At 36.7% G+C, this 22,479-nt stretch overlaps 11 protein-coding genes across 11 annotated transcripts; 7 read left to right on the top strand and 4 right to left on the bottom strand.

The window, feature by feature from the left end:
* Nucleotides 1-9: 9 nt before the first annotated feature.
* Nucleotides 10-1,731, bottom strand: C9374_005245 (uncharacterized protein; the record flags this gene model as incomplete). Its single annotated transcript, XM_044694974.1, has 2 exons — nucleotides 10-330; nucleotides 376-1,731. 2 exons carry the CDS (start codon nucleotides 1,729-1,731, stop codon nucleotides 10-12), a joined length of 1,677 nt encoding a protein of 558 aa, XP_044548344.1.
* A 2,292-nt stretch (nucleotides 1,732-4,023) lies between these two features.
* Nucleotides 4,024-5,763, top strand: C9374_005246 (uncharacterized protein; the record flags this gene model as incomplete). The annotated part of the gene is made up of 1 exon (XM_044694975.1): nucleotides 4,024-5,763. The coding sequence occupies one exon, from the start codon at nucleotides 4,024-4,026 to the stop codon at nucleotides 5,761-5,763; it is 1,740 nt and encodes a 579-aa protein (XP_044548345.1).
* Nucleotides 5,764-5,876: 113 nt separating this feature from the next.
* On the top strand, nucleotides 5,877-8,538 carry C9374_005247 (uncharacterized protein; the record flags this gene model as incomplete). The annotated part of the gene is made up of 2 exons (XM_044694976.1): nucleotides 5,877-6,818; nucleotides 6,886-8,538. The coding sequence occupies 2 exons, from the start codon at nucleotides 5,877-5,879 to the stop codon at nucleotides 8,536-8,538; spliced, it is 2,595 nt and encodes an 864-aa protein (XP_044548346.1).
* A 73-nt stretch (nucleotides 8,539-8,611) lies between these two features.
* C9374_005248 (uncharacterized protein) lies at nucleotides 8,612-9,709 on the top strand (the record flags this gene model as incomplete). The annotated part of the gene is made up of 1 exon (XM_044694977.1): nucleotides 8,612-9,709. The coding sequence occupies one exon, from the start codon at nucleotides 8,612-8,614 to the stop codon at nucleotides 9,707-9,709; it is 1,098 nt and encodes a 365-aa protein (XP_044548347.1).
* A 201-nt stretch (nucleotides 9,710-9,910) lies between these two features.
* On the bottom strand, nucleotides 9,911-11,090 carry C9374_005249 (uncharacterized protein; the record flags this gene model as incomplete). Its single annotated transcript, XM_044694978.1, has 3 exons — nucleotides 9,911-10,531; nucleotides 10,634-10,721; nucleotides 10,804-11,090. The coding sequence occupies 3 exons, from the start codon at nucleotides 11,088-11,090 to the stop codon at nucleotides 9,911-9,913; spliced, it is 996 nt and encodes a 331-aa protein (XP_044548348.1).
* An 88-nt stretch (nucleotides 11,091-11,178) lies between these two features.
* C9374_005250 (uncharacterized protein) lies at nucleotides 11,179-13,055 on the top strand (the record flags this gene model as incomplete). Its single annotated transcript, XM_044694980.1, has 4 exons — nucleotides 11,179-12,521; nucleotides 12,572-12,583; nucleotides 12,653-12,667; nucleotides 12,722-13,055. 4 exons carry the CDS (start codon nucleotides 11,179-11,181, stop codon nucleotides 13,053-13,055), a joined length of 1,704 nt encoding a protein of 567 aa, XP_044548349.1.
* A 152-nt stretch (nucleotides 13,056-13,207) lies between these two features.
* On the bottom strand, nucleotides 13,208-14,257 carry C9374_005251 (uncharacterized protein; the record flags this gene model as incomplete). The annotated part of the gene is made up of 1 exon (XM_044694981.1): nucleotides 13,208-14,257. One exon carries the CDS (start codon nucleotides 14,255-14,257, stop codon nucleotides 13,208-13,210), a length of 1,050 nt encoding a protein of 349 aa, XP_044548350.1.
* A 390-nt stretch (nucleotides 14,258-14,647) lies between these two features.
* On the bottom strand, nucleotides 14,648-16,111 carry C9374_005252 (uncharacterized protein; the record flags this gene model as incomplete). Its single annotated transcript, XM_044694982.1, has 1 exon — nucleotides 14,648-16,111. One exon carries the CDS (start codon nucleotides 16,109-16,111, stop codon nucleotides 14,648-14,650), a length of 1,464 nt encoding a protein of 487 aa, XP_044548351.1.
* A 1,398-nt stretch (nucleotides 16,112-17,509) lies between these two features.
* On the top strand, nucleotides 17,510-18,222 carry C9374_005253 (uncharacterized protein; the record flags this gene model as incomplete). Its single annotated transcript, XM_044694983.1, has 3 exons — nucleotides 17,510-17,562; nucleotides 17,640-17,832; nucleotides 17,899-18,222. The coding sequence occupies 3 exons, from the start codon at nucleotides 17,510-17,512 to the stop codon at nucleotides 18,220-18,222; spliced, it is 570 nt and encodes a 189-aa protein (XP_044548352.1).
* A 111-nt stretch (nucleotides 18,223-18,333) lies between these two features.
* C9374_005254 (uncharacterized protein) lies at nucleotides 18,334-21,385 on the top strand (the record flags this gene model as incomplete). The annotated part of the gene is made up of 3 exons (XM_044694984.1): nucleotides 18,334-18,705; nucleotides 18,834-19,734; nucleotides 19,965-21,385. The coding sequence occupies 3 exons, from the start codon at nucleotides 18,334-18,336 to the stop codon at nucleotides 21,383-21,385; spliced, it is 2,694 nt and encodes an 897-aa protein (XP_044548353.1).
* A 26-nt stretch (nucleotides 21,386-21,411) lies between these two features.
* C9374_005255 (uncharacterized protein) lies at nucleotides 21,412-22,416 on the top strand (the record flags this gene model as incomplete). Its single annotated transcript, XM_044694985.1, has 1 exon — nucleotides 21,412-22,416. The coding sequence occupies one exon, from the start codon at nucleotides 21,412-21,414 to the stop codon at nucleotides 22,414-22,416; it is 1,005 nt and encodes a 334-aa protein (XP_044548354.1).
* Between the last annotated feature and the right edge of the window lie 63 nt (nucleotides 22,417-22,479).

Here is a 22,479-nt window from a genome sequence, read left to right on the forward strand (position 1 = left end):
GAATCACCATCAATTTGCATCTTCAGATGGCATCAGTCTCGAGTAATAGGAGGAATTTGTATCTGTGATTGAAGATGTTGTAGTCTGTTGTCGATTTCCACGTTTGACTTTGATAACACGCAAACAATTCCAGCAATCGTTGAAATCTTCCTTTTCGAATTCCGAGTAGGTCAGTCCGTTTGAAATTGCAACAAGTGAAGAATGAACCACAATGGAGACAACACCTGACAGTAATCCATTGAAAAAAGCTCCTGGAGTTGAGGATATTGTCATGTAGCACAAAGAAAACAGGGCACTAGAAACTGTGAATAATCCCACATATTTCAAGAACTTTTTCATGGTTGGTCAATACAATTGTGAAATCTTAATACTTACAGAAGAGTTGAAAATGTCTACATCTGAAACTTGCTTCATGGCCCAATAAATCCATGCTGATGAAATGGCGAACAAAAATCCAGTGCTTCCAGACATTGCTGTTGAGTAAATCGAGAAAAATCGAATAATTGATTGCAAATCTCCAAATAGAGTCATGGTAATTGGCAACGCAATTCCAACCAAAATAAACAAAATTGCTAATAGACAGTACAATACTGCAGCTACTTTGTTGCTTTTGGTCTTGATGAACAATACTAATGCTACCCATCTCAATACCCAAGTAAAGAGACTTGCAAATACCATAGCAATTCCAGTATTAATAATAACTGTAGATGGAACACTTGTCGAGTATGAAATTTCAAAAATACTTGCAGTAGTGAGAACAAATTCGCTCAGCACCACACTTGTAATTGTCACACTGTTCATAATTTTCTTTTGTTTGATGCATGTTCGGATTTTTGGAATAAAGGTTGAAAAAAAGGCCAATAATAATGAAAGCCCATGAAGAGTACAAGTAATAGCACCTATGGCTTGTCTTGCTGCAAAATTGGAGAGATTGTTGTCACATTTGAGAGCAAAATAATTGCCGTCTATGCAATAACAAATGTATGAATAATTCCCATAGAGTGCGTTCGGTTCAACGGCAGTGCTATTAATGATAAACGGAATTCCAAATTGATAATTTCCACAATATGTTATAGAGCTAGGATATTGGTTCAACATTTCGCTCACTTTTTCATCCTTTGGCGTACATGTTTTCAAATTACTTGCTTTGAATGAAATATGTTTGTAAGATCGCAGTGTCCTCTCATTTGTACAATATTGGCAATAATTGATCCAGTCATAAATAGTTGTTGAATATTGTGTTTCCCGTTCAATATATGTAGCCAAATCGATCGAAACGTTACTATTCATATCACAAAACAGGGAGTCACACGATAGTTTCAAAGCTTCTTCCCATTTTCTCACTTTTTTACAAACATCATAGCTCTGACCGATATTCTCAAAAATTACAAAACTATAATACCAAACAATTTCTTGGCCAGATCTAGCAATGACGGGCTGAACTCCATATTTTGTCCATAATGAAATATTTGAGCATCCAAACTCATCGGGTATCCATCGCTCATTTCCCATCTCTCTCAAAAAACTTGTGGCACGTGTCATGTATTCCGATACATTCCAACAAGTATTGAATCGGTGAGAATAAAAAATGGTTTGAATTTCCATCGAACCTTCTCGTTGTGCTTTCATTGCCCGAACAAGCCTCGATGATGATGTAAAATCAAACACAACTTTCATCATCACGACCATGGCAAACAGCCATCGGAGCAACAACAGCGATTGTTTCTTCATTTTTTTAAAAGACACCCGGGTGTCTTGGGTTTGACAAGTGATAAAGACGTCCACTAACCTGAGCGGGGTGTCTTTTAAAAAAATGAAGAAACAACCTCAAAAATCGCGTGTCCAAATGACATGACTAAGGTAGCCTTAAAGCAGAATCATTGATCACTTTTAATGTAAACATTTTGGTGGTTTATTTAAAATATTGTTAACGAAATTCAATCTACGACATGTTGGTTGGATTATAGGGATTCCTTGTTCTGGAAGGATCATGGATAACAAATTGAAAGATCTTTCAATCGTTAAGGATGGCGTTTGAGGTCAAGGCCTGTTGATACGGCACAGCTTTAGCCGAGTTAAGGCCATCAAGTTCTTCATCAAATCCTCAATCAAGTTCTCCATCAAATTCTCAATCAAGCTCTCAATTATTTTTCAAAGAAAATGATTCAAAACCACACAACGATCCACCAAATCATGATGATGAAATTCAACCCAAGTCTAAGAAAATCAAATTATTGAACAATAAGCTCATTAGTGAGAGAGATGGAACTTTTTACATTGCAGATCTTACAGTAGACGAAGCTCTTGTGATTGAGAAGCAATTTGAGAAATTGGAACAGTGTTATGAATTATTTAATATTCTCCAAGAATTACTTACAAAGGCTTACCAATGTATCACGCACAGAAGTGATCTCTTTAAACAACTTCCATTAGTTGTGGCTAAGGAAAGCAATCCTTGCAAATCTCCTCCGAGCTGGTACAGGAAGCATTGCAAGGCGGAACACAAAGCAACGCATGTGAATTCTTATCATTGAAATTGTTTGGCAAGAATTTGGAAAACTTGAAACAAGATTCTTTTGAAAGACAAGTATTAAGTGCTTTCATCTCTCAGAAGATGGGAGGAAATGGAGACAACGTGAGAAAATTAATCTCTCAAAAAAGGAAAAACCTACAACAAAAGAATCGAATTCAAACATCCTCAAAAACCTTAGCATGTTCTGTCACATCATGTAGCAATGAAAGTGAACAGAAATGTCATTCATGTAAATTAATGTGTTGTGATGCACATATTTCTGATGATTTGTGCACCAAATGTGCCAAGCAGGAAATGAGAGACGAATCTGACGAAAATGATTTTGATGAGGATGATGAGAATGATTCATAATAGTACCTAAATTCACTCAAATCCGATGTATATTGCTGAATAATGTAAAGCATAAACAACGTGAGTAATATTTTCTGTGCATCAAATTGAAACTTGAGAGATAGTCCTGACTTAAATGCAGCACAACATGAAATTTATATTGTGCTTTTCGTTAAAGTGCGTTCGTTTTTCGTTTGAATAAAATGCAAATTGGTTTTAAAAATTTTTAATTAGGTTTTGGCAGGTTGGAATTGGATTTGAATTGAAAAAATTTTGATTTTGGCTAGCGTATTGGTTTGGTCGTTGGTATCTGTTTCTCCAAGCATTTTATCCAGTAATGTAGGACATATGTCAATTCACATATGGTCATTCTTTATCTGGAGAAATCTGTCGGTCATCATTTAACTACACAAAGATTTTCATTGCTTGCTTGTATTAACATTGTTGGTGGATTAGTCTATGTCAATTTATTGATACAACTAAAAAAGCAATCAATTTAACGAATTTCTTCGTAGAATTTCAATTATGCTTCCAAAAGGCTCGATGATTAATATGGATAATGCATCTGTTCATATTGAATTGCAAAGTATTGTGGTGTCCTTGTATTGAAGCCAGACTACAATCCAATTGAATTTTGTTTTGGTTGGATAAAGCAAAAATTACAACACTACGAATATTCCACAGAGCCTCTTCCAACGATTGTTGAAGAAACAATGAATAGCCTTTCTGTGGACTTAATTGCCTCGTATATCAACCATTGCCAACGCCTTTGGAATGACGATGATTCTGTTTAATTTAATAAAATCACTTCACCTTTTCGAACCGATCGAACCAACCAAACCAATCAAATTTAAAAATGCCTCCAGTCGAACCAATCAACCAATCAAACCAACCAAACCAACCAAACCAATCGAACCAATCAAACCAATCGAACCAACCAAATCAACCAAATTTAAAAATGCCTCCAAAGTTTGAAAAAAGTTGGTCGTTCGTTGGATTGGATTTGAATGCCGTTCGTTTTAAAAAAAATGAGATTCGTTTTGAGTTGATTGGAATTGGAAGAAAAATTTGAAAAAAAACGAACGCACTTAAACGAAAAGCACAATATCAACACCCTCTCCGAGAGGATTCATGAAGGTTGTGCAGTGAGGATTGTTTTGATGGATTTATCAGTTCAACCATGTCGATCAACTAGTAATGATTTTGACAATAATATTGTTACCCAATCATCCAATGAATATCTTCCGACGAAAAAAGAATTAGAATTATGGCTACGGAATCGATTCACCTTACAACAAATCGGGAAAAAGAAATGGCTTGAAAATAGAGAACGTCGTTATGATGGATATTTTCCTATTGAATTTTTAAATGATAAAGAATTGATAATCCATCATATCAACAAGTACGGACTCGATACCGGATTTATTGCAAAACACTTGAGAACGGATGTAGATGTGTTTATTGCATCAATTCGGCAAAAAAAATCGCCATACACGTACGTACCTAACGAGTTGTTGAGCTGCAGAGATGCAGTGTTGGAAGCAGCAAAGATTACTGGTCACCGAACGTTGCACAGACTTTCATTATCGAACCATGAAAAATTTCTAAACGATAAGGAGATTGTGTTGGCAGCGGTTACTAACGATGGTATCGCTCTTCAATTTGCTTCTTCTGAGTTAAAGAATGATAAGGAAGTTGTGCTACGTGCAGTGATGCAAAACAACCAAGCCCAACGTTATGCATCCGAGACACTAACAAAAGACAATGATGTTTTTTTGACTTCCATATGTCCGACTGTGGCACACAAATATTCATCGATTAATTGGAACAATGATTCCATCATGTTAATGAAAACATTGAGAAACGATCGTGAATTTATTATTACTACTGCTGTCAAAAATAGGTCCATTTTGAGCTTACTGCTCAGCACAGCACAAGACTTGAAAAATGATCAACAATTAGCATTGGAAGCCATTAAGCACGATTTTGGCTTAATTTATCTCTTTTCGGACTTGGTACATGACCATGAATTTATGCTGAAAGCTATCAGTGTTAATGTCCTCTGTCTTAGGTATTCTTTTAGACTAACTAAACAAAAGGAATTTATGATGAGAGCAACTCGTATTAACGGCCTTGCATTGATAAATGCATCCGATGATTTGAGGCGTGACCACGAAATTGTACTTGAAGCAGTGAAACAAAACGGTGCTGCTTTTTTATATGCTACAGAAACAACAAGAAGTGATCCACAAATAGTCTCACATGCAGTCGAGCGTTTTGGGCCAGCATTATTGACAGCACCTATGGAGTTGAGACGTGACAAACAGTTTGTATTGAAGGCGCTCAATCACGATTTTTCGTTATTTAAATATGTGCATGAAGAATTAAGGAACGACAAGGAATTTATAATGCAATTGATTACACGTCATCCTTTTGTTCTTCGATACGTGTCCGATGAGTTAAAGAATGATAAGCATGTTGTTTTAACGGCTGTTCAGCAATCAGGACTTATGCTACAGTACGCATCAGAGGACTTAAAAGAAGACAAAGAAGTTGTGTTGCAAAGTGTGAAACAGAACGGAGGGGCCTTAAATTTTGCTTCCAAAACTTTGCAGAGAGACAAGCAAATCATTAGCGAAGCTTTACATCAAAGCCCACATGCAATTAACTTTTGCTGCATGACATTAAGAAATGACAAGGAATTTATGTTATGGGCATTAAAACAACATCCCAGAATGATTGAATATATTGGTGATAAGGACGATGCATTAATTTTGGAAGCTGTAAAAACTCATGGTTTTGGTGGAAACAGAAAGTATGAACCAGTCTTTAGCGAAGATTTATTACGAGCTAGGATGGAACATTATTATTATTCAGCATATTTTGGAAATCAAAAGTGAAAACCTTACTTTCAATACAGAAACCGAAAATGACACCATTGGTTGTTGTAAATAAATTCAAGTCACACAAATCTGCACTCGTTATTCAATTTGTTGAAACAAGTTCAAAAAAAATGGGTAAAAACAAAAATCGTTCCAGGCCATTCACCAACCATGGTGGAACATTATCAACTTCTTCGCAACAACAACAATCCGGAAAGAAAGCATCATCAAATCCGAAAGGAGGATCTAAATTTCACCCAAAAGTAGATGTTTCGTTGCTTGTGGATAGAGTTGAGGAATATATGGAATCTCACGACAAAACATCAATTAATTACAACAGCTCCGAAGAGTTGATGCCTGTCGTTACCTACTTGAGAAAGAGTTATGAAAAGGAATATAAATCTATTCCGTTGCTTGAATTTAAAGATATTTGTGCTGGAGCAATAGAAAAGATGTTCGGAGATGATTCAGACATGACATCTTCATCGTCGGAAGATGAAAATGCAATGATAGATGAAGCTACAAGAGTTAAAAATCTTACCAAGCTGAAGGATATGATCAAGAATGAAAAGAATTCAATGAATCAACAACTACAAAATGTGTATAAAGAACAACAAACCACTATAACGCCCTCTACAAATTCAAGCAGCCATGCTGGAGAGGCTTCTTCCCAAGCATCGAGTAATACCAGCTCTGAAGATTCTTTGAAGAGAAAAAGATCAACAAGTCAAGTCAATGAGCCTCAAACACAAGAGAACAAATCAACCACTCCCAACCACTCCAATCAAGAGACTAATGGTACTACCACAAATTCCAATAATAATTCTACCGTAGCTCCACCTAACAAAAAGACAAAGCCTTCCTCAGGCCAACCATCAGACAAAGAAAAGAGAACAAAAATTATTGTGGAGACACCCAATATCAGATTTAGTGATTTGGGAGGTATTGATAATATTTTACAAGACATTCGTGAGTTAATTGAATATCCAATTTTACATCCAGAGATTTATACGTCATTGGGAGTGGATCCTCCACGAGGTATTTTATTGCACGGCCCTCCAGGAAGTGGTAAGGTAAGTGCAAAGTTAATGTCAATCGAAAATATTTTCAACATTATTCTATTGGAAATACATTGAATAGACAATGCTTGCTAATGCAATTGCAGGTGAATTGCAAATTCCATTTTTGAAAGTATCAGCTCCAGAAATTGTTAGTGGTATGAGTGGTGAATCAGAGGCAAAAATTAGACATTTATTCAGGGATGCAGTTGCCAATGCACCAAGTATAGTTTTTATTGATGAAATTGATGCAATTTTGAGTAAGAGAGACAACGCCTCAAAAGAGATGGAAAAGCGTATTGTTGCACAATTGCTGACATGTATGGATGACTTGACACTGGACAAAACAAATGGAAAAGCAGTGATAGTCATTGGAGCAACAAACAGACCAGATTCACTTGATAACGCATTACGTCGTGCGGGAAGATTTGACAGAGAAATTTCACTTGGTATTCCAGATGAGAAAGCAAGAATGCAAATTTTAAAAATTTTAACACGAAAGCTCAAATTAGAAGGTGGACATGAAGTATTTGATTTCCAAAACATTGCACACAACACTCCAGGTTATGTGGGCGCCGACCTGAAGGCTCTTGTTAACGAATCAGCAGTTGTCGCCATTCACAGAATTTTCGGCAACATTGTTTTTGGTAATGAAACGAAGGAAGCTACTCCGAAAACATTAACACCAGAAGAAGAAGTCAAACGAAGAAGTATTATTAGTGAGACCCTTCGAAACATGAAAGAACCTCTCAGTGAAGAGCAATTGGCAAGTCTCAGTATTACTTTTGAAGATTTTGAAAAAGCCATTAAGAGAGTTCAACCAAGTGCCAAGCGTGAAGGTTTTGCCACAGTGCCAAATGTCACATGGGATGATATTGGAGCTTTAGAAGAGGTTCGTGATGAATTGCGACTCACTATTATGGAACCAATTAAGCGACCTGAAAAGTACAAGAAAGTTGGTTTGGATGTCCCAGCCGGTGTGTTGCTTTATGGTCCTCCTGGTTGTGGTAAAACTCTTCTTGCAAAGGCCATTTCTAATGACAGCGGTGCAAACTTTATTTCTATTAAGGGCCCAGAGTTATTGAACAAATATGTGGGTGAATCTGAGAGAGCAGTTCGACAAGTGTTCAGCAGAGCTGCCGCTTCATCTCCTTGTGTTATTTTCTTTGATGAAATGGATGCATTGTGTCCAAAGAGAGACAATGAATCGAGTTCACAAAGCTCAGAGCGTGTGGTCAATCAGCTACTCACTGAAATGGATGGTCTCGAATCGAGGGGAAATGTTTTTGTGATTGCAGCTACCAATAGACCTGATATGATTGATCCAGCCATGTTACGTCCTGGTCGTTTAGACAAGTTACTCTATGTTAAGCTTCCAAATGAAAAAGAACGAATTCAAGTGTTGCAAACCATTGCTAGAAAAACACCCATGTCACCTAATGTGAATCTTGACGAAATTGCAAAATTATGTGAAAATTTTTCAGGAGCTGATTTATCAGCGCTGGTAAGGGAAGCTGCCACCTGTTGCTTGAAAGAAAGTATTCAGAACAATACGGATAATCTCATTGTCACAAGAGAACACTTTAAAGTTGCCTTACGAAAGGTTCACCCATCTGTCTCGGAAAAAGATCTCAAAATTTATGACAAGATTGCCAATAGTTTGAGAACAAGTCGTAATCATATCGTGATGGACGATGAACCAAAGAAGAATCCACACAGTACTAGTTCCAAATAATCTCAAATGAATGTTGTGTTTACAGTTTCGTTATTTCACATTCTTTGTTGCAGTTTCACAAAAAATTACCAACATGAAGCGAACCAACAGCAAAAGCGCTCGACCTAGCACCAAGTCTTCGTCCTCATTGAGCGCAGAAGACAATGCACTCCTTGAAGAATTGGCAAGAGAAATTGAAAGAAAACGACAACGTCAAATGAAGAGACTTTTGGAACGTGAGGAAGAGGATGAAGATCATTACGATGATGATGATGACGACGATGATGTTTTTCATATCACAAGAGTAACAACCGAATTACCGAACAAGAAAATCAAACAACAAACTTATTATCATGACGGAGAGGACGAATTTAATCGTTTTATGGCCCAAATGACTTCTTCTCGTGCAAGTAGCAGCAATAACAATGCAACCACAGCCTCATCATCATCAAGTATAACTTCACGAGCATCCACAACAACAGCAACAACAACAACCGCTCCAACCACTGGAATTTATGATCATATGGGCCGTCCTGCTACTCAAGAGGATCTAGATTCTCTCCTAGAAAATCCACGACAGGCTTTCCGAGTTTTATATCAAGTGAAAGCAGTTGTTCAGGGATCTAAGAAAGAAATTTACAGAGAATTTGTCATCTCTGCGACCATCTTGTTTAAAAACCTGCATGAATTGTTGGTTTTATTATTCGGATGGAATGAAGTTTCGAATTATAGATTTACAGGAACGTTAAATGGAGACGCAGTCACTATTGCAAAGAGAGCGAGTAAGAACAATGTGAGTGCTGCTAGTACCAAATTCCATCAAGTATGTCCTAACATTGGTGATCAATGTGTTTGGATTCCTGAGGGAGGAAAGGATATTAGAGTCACATTGACTGTAGAGGTTATTAATACTTCTGGACATTTAGAATCTACTCCTCGATGTGTGGGACTTCTTAACAAAATTGGTTTTGCTGATGGGAAAGAAGGAGTAATGCAAGAAACCGACACTAACTTGGATCGAGTGAATTCAAAGCTGAAACATAAAAGATTTGCTGCTAATTCATCCAATAATAAGGTAGGCAAGCAAGGAATCAAGTTAAGGGTTAGGAACGATACAACTGCATCAGAATTCAAATCCATGGAGAACAAAGTGTTTCGACAAAAGTTGCTCACTCGTCCATTTATGCACTAGACCAGCCATATTCTATTTGGACAAACTGTCAAAGCATTGTTGTGCACATAAAGAACGATCAAAATTATAAAGCTGAATTATTTATTGACAAAAACTAATGCACACATGACGGTTATTTGAATAGTCTATTGTATTGCAGGACTTACAAAGTCACTGCACATCCATTGTTTTCAGAAGAATTAAATAATGCATCCAACACAATCATTGTTTTTTCTGTCTCTGATCCCAATGAAGATGCTCCTTTGGATTTTTTGCTCCTTTAAAGAATGATTCAAATAATTCGACATGTTGGGTCGATTCTTCACAAACAACAGTTTCATATCGCCCATGTTGTGAATGAATTTGGAATTTTCCATGCTTATCATAGGTGCTTCGTGGGAAATAAATTTCTTCATTGTCCCATGTCAACACAAAGTCATCCACAAGAATTCTAAAACGAGGGAACACAATTTCACTTGTTTGTCTCTGTGCCTCTTCAAAGCTACAATTGAAAGTGGCAACTCTACCATTTGAAAATTGCAAAATTCCATCAAAATTGATAATAGCTCTCTTATTGGACAACTCATGATCATGTCTTTTGGAAAATGCAACCACCTTTGTGGGTAACTCATAGTTGAAAGCCCACAAAATATTACGAACACAATACCAACCCAAATCGCCAAGACATCCATATGGCTCCAAAGTAATATCCAATCGAATATCGTTGAGATTGTCCATGAAATAATTAGCAAAAGAATTGTTCACACGAACTAATTTGTTGAACCTTTCATCAGTTGCAAACAAGTGCTTCAAATGATGAGTACGCTTGTTATGGACCCACATCTATTTGATCCATAGCATTACCATTTAAAATTTCAAAACGGAAGATTCGTATTCCATAATAGTATTATGCTTTAGAAATAATTGTTTCAACAACAAACATACAGTATTGTCCATGAAAAACACTCCATTCTCTTCACAAGCCTTGATCATATTTCTCACTGATTCGGCAGAGGCAAAAGGCTTGTCACATCTAAAATCATCAATTGATCATTAATTTCAAAACCAATACCGAATCATATTCGTGTTTTAAACTCTACACAAAAAATACTTACAAGACATGCTTGCCAGCCTTTGCTGCTTTAATCGCCCATTCTTCCTTCATTGATGTTGGCAATGGAATATAAACAGCATCTACTTCGGAACAAGCCAATAATTCATCATAGGTTGCAAAAGCCTTTTCAAATCCATTCTCTTTAGCAAATTTCTCAGCTCGGCTCATCTCTCTTGAAGCAACACCATAATTACTAGCAAATGGAGATTCCTGAATGGCCTTGGCTACTTTCTTTCCGATCGCCGCTGTGGATAAAAATCCAAAACGAAGGCTTTGTGTTTCAGTCATTTTCAATATTTTTTTATTGTAATCTTTTTTTAAACGTTAACCAAGGACGAAAGAATTCAATTCATCAATTTCACAAAATACAAAAAAAATGCCTGCAAAGAATCCCTTCCGTTCCAAACACAACAACAAGATTTCTCAACGTGATTCCAGTCATCTAGCTCGCCATCAAAATCAACAACAACAACAACGTGATTTGACCATGAATCAACCCAACATTCAGCGTTCTGATCTCTACTTCTCAAGAACCATTTCCTTTCCATTTACCTTGTCCTATTGGCCTCTCATTGAACAAGCTCTTTCTGATCCGATTCAAAATTCCTCTCAATTGAATCAAGTATTGATCAACATTCAAAAAGCAGTCTGTGAAGCGGTTGGAATGACACCTTTTACTCCGGTTCAATCTCAAACTAGTTTGACTCTATTATTGGAAGGAAAGATTTTTGGAGAGGAATGGAAACAAAGAGATCAATTCTTTGAAACTACACTTCCATTCATGATGGATTTGGTGAAACAATCTCCAAACATCTTGGGACCTGATGCATATCAACTGTATGGTCAAGTTCATTCGACCATTATTTCAAACGAAGGATTGTTACCCGTGATGGGAACTTTGAATAGAATTCCAGTTTTGGCAAGACCCAAGTCCAAAGTGATGACATTTAACAAATTAGAATGTGCATGTATACTAGCCAATGCATTTTTCTTAACTTGGCCAAGACTTGCAGATACTCGTGAAGCATCAGTTCAAATGCCATCCATTAATTTTGACACATTGTTTAAGGATTCACGACCTTCCTCAATTGCCAAACTTTTAATGATTATTCACTATTTTGAGAGAATTTCTGCGCGAAATTACAATGAAATTGCAAGTCATGGATCTATGACTGTTATTCGAAAGTGTGTAGATGCACGTCGAGTGAAAGATCAAATACGTCTTGATTCATTCATGCCTTTATCAGATATGAGTGTTCACACAGAAGGATCTCTTGAACAATGTGAAAATGCACTTCATGCAGATTTTGCAAATTGCTACATTGGAGGAGGTGTTCTTCGAGGTGGAGCAGTTCAAGAAGAAATTAGATTTTGTCTTTCTCCTGAAGCTATTGTCACTCGTTTATTTGTTGAGAAATTAGATGATAATGAAGTACTTTACATTTTGGGAACGGAACAATTTTCTGAGCATGATGGTTATGGATCTAGTTTGAAATTTAAAGGTGATTATGTGGATAAGAATTACATTGTGGATGGATTTGGAAATCGTCAGTTTACTTCTCAAATTGTTGCATTTGATTCATTGTATTATACTCACCACGACAAGGTGAATCAGTGGCGATCTGAGCATATTGATCGAGAAATTGTTAAGGCATATGCTGCATTCAGTGTGACACCTAACAGACTGAATGTGAATATTCATACAAAGATTTCAACTGGGTAAGTTTATTGCTTCTTAAACCAATGACAATTTCACACTTGGAACGCAGAAATTGGGGATGGTAAGTATTTTCATTGAAGCTATGGAACGCTCTTAATTGGTGACTAAATAATTCATTCAATTTGTACAGTGGAGCATTCAATTGGTAAGTCATGGCATTTCATGTTGTATATGATGGACCACTCACATTTCAACACAGTGACAAAGAACTTAAATTCCTCATTCAATATTTAGCTGCGTCTATATCACAATGCTCGCTGCATTATTATACGTTTGGAGACTATGAATTAGAAAACAAGATTGAAAAGTTTGTGCATACTATCACTACTCACAAATTTTCTGTGCTCCGTATTTATCAAGTGTTGATCGGCATGTGGAGCTTAGATGTACTTCCCAACTTGGAAACAGAAAACTACTATCCATCCACTTTGAAATTTGTTGTTGAGACTCTTCTGAAGGAGCAATTAGAAGAGTCTCTCCAACAAATGGATGAATCTGACTCACAGTTGTTTGCACCCTCCATAGACTTGTAAAATGTAAATAAAAGCCAGTATATCGTGAGAGAATATTAATTTATACAATATTGGAGAAGTATTCAGTTGGTAGACGTTGAAAAATTAATGATATTGACTGTTGTATGTAAAGACAGAACATATTAAAACCACTAACATTTCAACCACAGCAGTCATGGCTTTGGAAGAGCCTTAATGGTTTTTGCGCTTAATGTTGTGAAGGTGTTGGATTCCACCTGTGAAATCACTTGTACTTCACCACTAGTGTTTCTTTTGCAAATAAATGAATATACTAATTTAAACGTTCCATAAAATCTGCTCGAATATCCAATTTTAAGTCGTTCTAAAACGAGTTTGCATTCGTCGTTTAGCATTGAAAATTGAGCTCTCACAATCTTGTGTGTTACCAGTGTTTCTAGCCGTTTAAACTCAAGTTGATCGCTTTTTCTTGAATAAAGATCTACTTTGAGAAGCAATGTATCTGTAGTTCCAACAACTTGTTGAGGTAATTTTAATCGAACTTGTAGATCCAAGCATTTTCTGTCATAACATATTCCATCTGGAATATCTGGAGAAATGACATGCAAATAGTTTGAGGATCTTGGAGGAAAAACATCTGAACCAACTGCTGAAGCATTCACTTGTTGTGTGGTTGTCAAACGTATGGAACTAGTTTTTTGCTCTTCTGGATGTTGATAGATGGTCATTTTGAATGAAGAACGTTTTGCATGTTGAGGTAATGACATGTGTGATTGTTGTTGTGAAGTGACTTCTTCTTCACTGTCCTCCTCTACGGAACTGTTGTTGTTGGGACAGTTTTGGGAAGATACATTCGAATCGTGAGACATGTCTGTCGAGTTAGAAGGAGTTGTTCTGAACAGGGAGAGTATCATCATTTTCAATGGATGATAATTTTCAATGAGAAAGTTGTACAACGAAATGGCCAAGTTCTGAGCCAAATATGGAAGAAATAATGGAGTGGATAGTGATGACGATTCGTATGAGAGTGGTGTTGTTGATGTCGTTGTCGTACATGTTGTGGACGACATGACATGTTCGGTGCATGTGGTGTTGCTATTGGATTCTTCGCTTTCATATTGGAAAAGCTCTAAAATTTCACTCCAAGAATCTTGATTATCTATGGTTGTTGTTGTTGTAGCATGGTGTTGTGAAAGATGTTCTTCTTCGTCGTCTTCTTGAGTGGAAGGAGCATTGGATTCCATGTCACTCGTGCGGCACAAGCAGTAGTGTGTGGGTATTTTTTTTTGCACGAAATTTTGCTTGTTGGATGAATACTATTTTTAGTAATCTTGTATTCACGTTTCACGATTCATGTGAAAACATCAAAATGTGAATATAAAGATTGAGTGAAGTCAAATTATAACGATATCCTAGTGATATTGTTTCCTTCTCCTTTTTGAAAGTTCTATTACTGGCATTGACACATGTCATTATGTTATGCCATTACATGCATGTGATGCATGCACCAGAGCTAGGTCTCTCCATTCTCTCTTCATTCAACGCATGCAAACTCACATTAATAAATACAATATATTCTCTTGTATGGTATTGTTTTGATTTCAACTGATATTGATGCATGTATGTCTTGAACGTCATAACTTCTTCTGCACTCTCTTACTTGCTGCTTTTGAGCTCAGGGTAGTAAATTCGTTGGTTTCGATTTGTGAGATAATTTGGCAATTATCATCGCCATATTTGTCTGAAATGGAAGTTGAAAAATATGTGAATCTTAGTTTTAGCTTGCCTCTCTCCTTGTTAGTGGAGAGTCCAAGTTTCAAATAAGGTATCTTCAAAAAGTAATAGGTGTTTCTATTCCATTGCTCTCTCAAAATTGTTGCAGTGTGTATCTGTTTTTGTAACTTTACAACCTGTTGACGGCATGAAGTATTCGCATGAGAGCTTGATTTGTCAACCAAGTTTTGTTCGCTCATGCACAATACGTCGGTTTTCACTTGAAATCTAATATGGTTATTTTCTTGAGGAATGGATAACTTGAGTACTAAACCCAGCGATGGTTGATCGTAAATGACATCATCTGGAATATCTTGATGTGACTCTAGAGATAAATATTTTGTGCTTCTTGAAAGAGATGATGATGCATGAATTTGAGTGGTGTCACAATTTTCCGACCTCTTGTTTCCCTCTTGTTTTGGTTCCAATTTGTGTTGTTTGAATTCAAGTGGCTTCACTTTTTTCTTTTTCGTAATATGAGACAATTGGCACGCTTGGTGTGGGATAGAACATGTTGGTGTATCAAAATTGTTGGGACTGTTCTTTCGTTTGTTAGCAGTAGATGCAGAGCATGGTGTTGTGGTGCTGCATGTTGGTGGTGGAGACGGCGAGGGCGATTTCGAAATATTAGCCGAGCTTGCCGTCACGGAAGATCCAAAAGACAATTCTGGAGTTACTGCGCTTGGAGTCAAATCTGTCGTGCGTACCGAAGGAGGCATGTTTGCGGTTAGCACAGCAAGACTCGCAGCATGTAGGGAATGCACAACATTGACAGGTCTCTGCGCTGACATGTCGTACTTTGGATAATCCGTAACATGTTGCAGTATGGAAGGTGTTGTCAACAAAGCAGAGAGGTGTGGATCATGCATGTTCATGTTGGTACCTGTCGACCATTGTTGAATCAAAGCATAAGGAGTGCTCATTAATTGTTGTTGTTGTTGTTGATAATCACCACCGTTCTCATGAGCTATGAATTGAAAATTGGATTTCTCTGCATGCAAATACATGATCAAGCTCTCGACGATTTTCAGCAGTTTGATATCACATCCATTCATGGTATGAGTATTTGTTGCATCTCGGTGAATCTGGAGACCCTTTTGTAATGCATCATTAATGGTGGTGCTATGTTGTTGATTGACACATGTAAACATCTCTTGTGAGTTATTATTTGCAATGTGTTGTTGTTGTACATGAATTATGTTATGATAAGCCTCTTCTTGATGCAAGAGACTGGGCTTGTCATCTTCTTCTTTATGTATCAAACACATGTGTGGTGATGGTATTGCTTCAGCTGTAAGGGACAAGCTTTGTTCGAGAATTGACATACCTTGGTCTGTGGGAGAACACGCTTCGATGAAATGGAGTGGATGATTCTCATCAGAGATTGTGAATGACCATTCAATATCTCATCCAAGAATTGAGACATGGTAATTATATTTGAGCTAGTGAGCGTGATGGTTTTTTTTCGTGTTGGATTTCACCAAACAGGCAATCCTAATGTTGCTTGTCTTTTCGTGGAAACGAAATCGTGCTTCCAAATTCATCTTTGGACTTAAAAATCGTGAATTGCAATTTTCATTCACGCCCCATTCACGAGCCGAAAAGGGCACAGCTAAAATGTTGATTGGCAAGCTTGTTGATAGGTATTTAGTAGTATACCATCGAAACACACTCAAGTGGATGGAAAATCTGTCCCATACAATAGCTCTCCTGTTTCGCCATTCACGAACACGAAAGCAAATACTATCACCAATTATCCATTGTAACTCGATTGCTCTAATTATGTTACGGCCTGATGTTACATCAACAATGTAGGCTCACGAATTAGTATTGCAAACAAGCAATACTCTTCGACCAACAGCTCCAACCAGTTCGTGTCGACCTCATCGCAAAGACGGTATCAAGACCTGCTGGCAAATATTTGTCCGTTTTGAATCTTTACGACCGTCCTTGTCAATATTCTCACCAATACATACTCATCAAAACAAAAACACAATGATCAGCCACTGATTGTAAGCCTAATATGAGTCAACAGACGGAGCGAAAAATGTTATTAAAACTCTTGTGATCGTCATTTTTTGTTGTGGAAATCGAACAAATTTATGGCTCGGGGTTTTTTGTTAGTACGTGGTCACCAGAAGTTGTTGAAACATGCAACAAGATCCATCGTGAAGAGGATGGTTGGAAATTGGCTTAACTTGTTTTCCAATAACCTTCTCCATCACTTCAAGCTCGTATGAGTTAGTTTTTAAACCGTTTAATTAGTGATGTAAATGACATCAGATTCAATGCATGACACACGAGTGCTTGGCAAATGACAACTTTTCAGAGCTGAAAGGAACACACGAGTGCTTGGCAAATGGTGAATTTGTAATAGCTGAAGAAACAAATAGCAGTTTGCTATATTGAAACATGACTGAATAAGGTTAACGATGACTCTCTCATAACGACAAGAAGCAGAACTGTTCGATCCACTGTTTATCCTGATGTCCTTTGAAAGCCATGGCCATTTAGTGGGTGATGTGGTTGCATCCTATTTCGGGCTATCTATCTCTTCAAAATCTACAAGGCAGTAAAAATTACAGCACCCGTCAAATGGTCAATTCGTAATGTTGGCTGCCAGACAACTCTCTCGAATTATTATTTACAGAAACCGGTAGAGGAGAGAAACTATTTGAACTTGTCGGTTGCTGACACAGTGATTAGTAAATCATTCAAAAAAAATGTTTAGAAATACTTTTCAAAGTGGATTCTTATCAATTTTCTATGCCATTGGGTAAGTGTTGATGAGATCTCTCATGAAACAGTGTCATTGGAATGGATGCATGATCATGTGTTTTTCAATTTGTTAAGGAGTAAACCGTTACAGTTGTGGGAAAAACAAGTAAAGAATGGTCACATTAAGAGAATTACAGATCAAGACATTCAAAGCTCTGTTCTGGAAATTGTGGGAATTAATATCAGCACTACATTTATTAACTGTCCTGCTAATCCTAAAAACACATTAGGTATAAAATTACCTTTCCTTGTTATGGTAATTAAGAATGTAAGTAAGAACTTGACACTTTGGATTTCTTACGTAAGAATCAATTCTCATTTCAATGGAAAACAGTTAAAGAAATTCTTTTCATTTGAGGTCCAAGTATTGGACGATAAAAACATGAAACGACGATTCCGAGCATCCACTTGCCAAAGTACAACCCGAGTGAAACCGTTCCTTTGTACCATGCCAATGCGACTGGATGATGGATGGAATCAAATTCAATTTAATCTTGCCGATTTTACAAGACGTGCTTATGGAACGAATTATATTGAGACGTGTCGAGTACAAATTCATGCCAATTGCAGAATACGAAGAATTTACTTTTCAGATCGTTTATATTCTGAGAGTGATTTACCGAACGAGTTCAGATTGTTTATGCCAATTCAAAGATAATTCCAAAAAGCCCAAACAGTAACACTCATTGAATTTCATCAACTTCATTTTAATGCAATTTTCCAATAAAACACTCGACAAGTATGATGACAAATCAAAAAAAGAGCACAAATGCCCACAACAGCATTTATTTGTAGATCTTTGTTTGATCGAATATTCTTCTCTTGGGTGTACGACGATTTGGTTCAGCCTTTGAGAACCATAGTCGACTCGAAATTACAAAAAAATAATGCCAAGCAACCATCACCCTCGACCGATTCTTCAAAATTTAATCCATCATTGAACCCTTTGTTTTCACTAGGAGATCCTTCCGAAGAGAAGAAAAGAAAATGTAAAAAACAGTTTGAGTATATACAGCAAGAAACAGCAGACAGATACGATCACATTGATAATACTCGTGATGATGAATTTATTAATAATAATTTCAAAGAGATGAGTCTAACAAAAGCAGCCATCATTCTCCACAAACTCTTTGGGTGGGAAGTGCTGTGGTTGTCTTTTCTGTGGCTTTGTTCAATGGCTTGTGATACGTTGTCGGTGGTTGTTATGAAACATTTGATGCAAATATTCGAGCGCATGGATGACCATCATGACACCAACAATGAATCAAGTTCACAAACTTCATTGATATACTGGAGTTTCTTTTATATGTCCTGAACTTTATCGTTAAAATTGCAAGCTCAGCTTCATTTCATTATTTAGACTTTATGCGATTTAAAGATAGAAAACATAATGTTGAATGTATGCGAGAAGAGTTTTTAAAAGCCATCTCAAAGATATCATTTATTCAAAAGCAGAAAACGAATTTTGGAAAAGTGTCCACCATACTTGATTCTGACATTAGTACGGTAGCAAATGCAAAGTATGATCTACAAGATTTTCATGCCCATATTGCATATGTAATACTCAACTTTGTCACAATGGCCAATATTATTGGGGTTAAGGCTTCTTGTTCTGGAGTAGCGTTTCTTGCCCTCAGCACTCCAATATACCACCACTTTATGAAGAAAAGGGAAGCGAAACAAAAAGAAGAGATTGGTCTTACAGAAAATAAGTCCAGTTTTATCACACAATTTTTACTATCTATCAAACTAATTAAGGTTTATACTTTAGAAATATTTTTTAACAACAAGATCAAAGATATTCAAGACAGTATTGGAAAAATCAGAACTATTGAAATTGGATATAATTTTCTTATCAATTCTATACACTATACCCAAACAGCTCTATTTTCATCAATTACATTTTTTGTGTTTTGTTACATGGATGGAAACTCATTGAAGCTTAGTTCTGCGCTTTGCGTGATTGAGTTAGTTGACAGTCTCAAATGGCCACTCTATAATCTATCTTCAGATATTCAGGCGTTATTTTCCAAAAGACTGTCCATCGTCAGAATCGGTCAAATTTTGAACAGTCCAAAATACTCATTCCATACTAATTATTTAGATGAAAATTCAAACACAATTATTGAAATGAAAAATGTACATGCTACATGGTCTTTTTCACAACGGGGTGAGTCGGTCTTAAAGAACGTAACCCTGGAATTTGAAAGAGGCAAGCATTATGCTCTAATTGGTAAAATTGGAAGTGGTAAAACCACGCTCATCCAAACAATACTTAATGAATGTCATTTGGTAGAAGGAACAATCAAAACAACTCCAAATTTATCCATTTCTTATGTTTCACAAAACCCATGGTGAGAAGTGCTACCATTCGCGATAACATACTCTTTGGCTCCACAGTGGTGGACGAGAAACGGCTTGAAATGGTTCTCTGTGCTTCAGATTTAAAAAACGACGTTGCACAAATGAAAAATGGTGTTCTGCAAGTGATAGGGCAACGTGGAATTAACCTTAGTGGAGGGCAGAAAACTCGTCTTGCATTGGCAAGAGCATTATACCACAATTCTGACTTGTACCTTTTTGATGATATTTTCTCAGCTCTTGACATTCATACAACCTATAGAATTTTAAACGCACTATTCACAGGAGAAGAACCAATGCTGAAAAACAAGACAGTAATTCTGTCATCTCATCAATTACAATTTCTTCAACATATGGATTCAGTAATTGTCATGGATAAGGGACAAATTGTGGAGCAAGACCATTTCGACCATCTTTGCAAAAAGCTTAACAATCTTCTTCCAAATCAGTCGACCCCTTTTTCAGATTTAATATCGTCTACGGCAACTATTAATGATGTATATGAGAACGGCTTTGTGAAAAACAACCCAAATGAGCCAAATACAACCACCTCTCAAAACAAAGAAAATAATGGGATTATGGACGCCATTGCTAACACAGCTAAAAAACAACCAAAGCCTGTAAACTCCAAACTGATGTTGGTAATTGAGTTCCTTTTCTCATTAGGCTCTCTAAAGAGTGGATCATTCATATTTGCTATTTTGTGCTTGGGAGCACTTGAATACACAATGGTGGTATCTTCAGACGTATTTCTATCCGAATGGACAAGTGACGAAAACTTTCATAACCACTCCTTGGCCTTCTACACGAGCATCTACAATATTCATGGAATACTGATAATGATTGCTAAGTGTGTTAACAAGATCTTGATTGGCAACTTTCTGTATATCCTTGCTGGTATTTGCCAAGAAACTCTTTTGAAAAAATTAGCTGAAGCAAAATTATCTCTGTACGAAGATATGCCTAGTGGTCATATACTGCAATATTTCAGATATATTGATGAAATCAGAAATGATATTAGCTGGAAATTTTATGACCTCATATCGACAGCTTGGGATGGGTTAATAGGAATTGTGATGGTGTTATACGCATTCCCACAATCAGCGTTTCTACTTGTAATACTCATACCGATTACCAATTATTACAGAAACATTCATACAAGTGTGTCAGAGTACATTAGAGATCTTCAACAAGAAACACATGACCCAACCATGACCATTGCGAACGAAATTTTAGATGGATTAGATACCATACGAGCATTTGGGCATGATAAATTTGATTTTTTGATTGAGGAAATTCGTGAAAAAAAGAAACCTAAAACCTCTTTAGAATATTGTTTGGAATTGTTGTGGATGTGGTTCTTTTGGAGAAATACCTTTTTTCGAGAATTTGCCAAATCATTATGCTTACTTGGTGCTTTTTTTGTGTCAACCATGCAGCAGCAAACCATCCTTCTTTAGAACGCGTGGCTCAACCAACCTCAAACATGGCGACTCATGTAAGCCTCCACATTGCTATTTCCTTATTCTATAGAAGATTGAGTTCTCTTATCATAAGTTCATCACGTCTCATAACCACTTACACCAAGGCTACAAATTCATTGGCATGTGTTGAAAAAGTACAGCACTTCACAAACACTATCGAGGAAGAAAACTACTCATACCCAAATCTGGCTTTCAAAGAATTCCAGACCGAAGGAAGTATAGTCTTTCACAATGTGTCAATGCGGTATCGAAAAGAAAACGCTCTGGCTTTGGATAGCATCTCTTTTGGAATCAAGCCAGGTCAAAAGTGTGCCATCATTGGTAAAACGGCATCTGGAAAGAGTTCAATATTCAATTGCTTATTAAGATTCCAAGAAATTGAAAAAGATCTACAAAATTCTAGCGGTATTTATTTGGATGGAATAGACATTCGAGAAATTCCTCTTACTACCCTTCGAAAATGTTTATCATACATTCCTCAACAACCAACCCTCTTTCTTGGAACTTTAAGGGAAAATCTTGATTTCAATTCTTCACTAAGTGATTCTGAAATTATACAAGTATTGGACAAAGTTGGTCTTACTGAAGTGTTACATCACAAAATATTGAATGAATCTTCCAAGTTCGATAATATTCTCGATTACAAAATACTCGATGATGCCAACAACTTTTCGCAAGGAGAAAAACAACTGATATGCCTGGCAAGATGCATCCTAAAAAAGAGCAAAATAATTCTAATGGATGAAGCCACAAGTAACATTGATAATTACACAGATGTTCAAATCCAAAAGACTCTACGTGGACCATTATTTGAAAATTGTACAATCATAACCATTGCTCATCGAATTGCAACTGTGAAAGACTATGACAAAATGATTCTATTATCCAACGGTCAAGTCTTAATGGATGACATTCCAGAAGTTGTATTAAGACAGTTTGAAACACATGTCATGGAGAGAAATAAACATTTCAATGAGACATTAAGACCCTTATATTTCCGTCAATAACAAGGATCGCAACAATGGTGGATTGATAATTCTCCCGAGGCCATGAATCTTGGAACGGACTCC

This window comes from Naegleria lovaniensis (genome assembly GCF_003324165.1).
Source record: "Naegleria lovaniensis strain ATCC 30569 chromosome Unknown tig023, whole genome shotgun sequence".
NCBI classification, from domain to species: Eukaryota; Heterolobosea; class Eutetramitea; order Acrasida; family Naegleriidae; genus Naegleria; species Naegleria lovaniensis.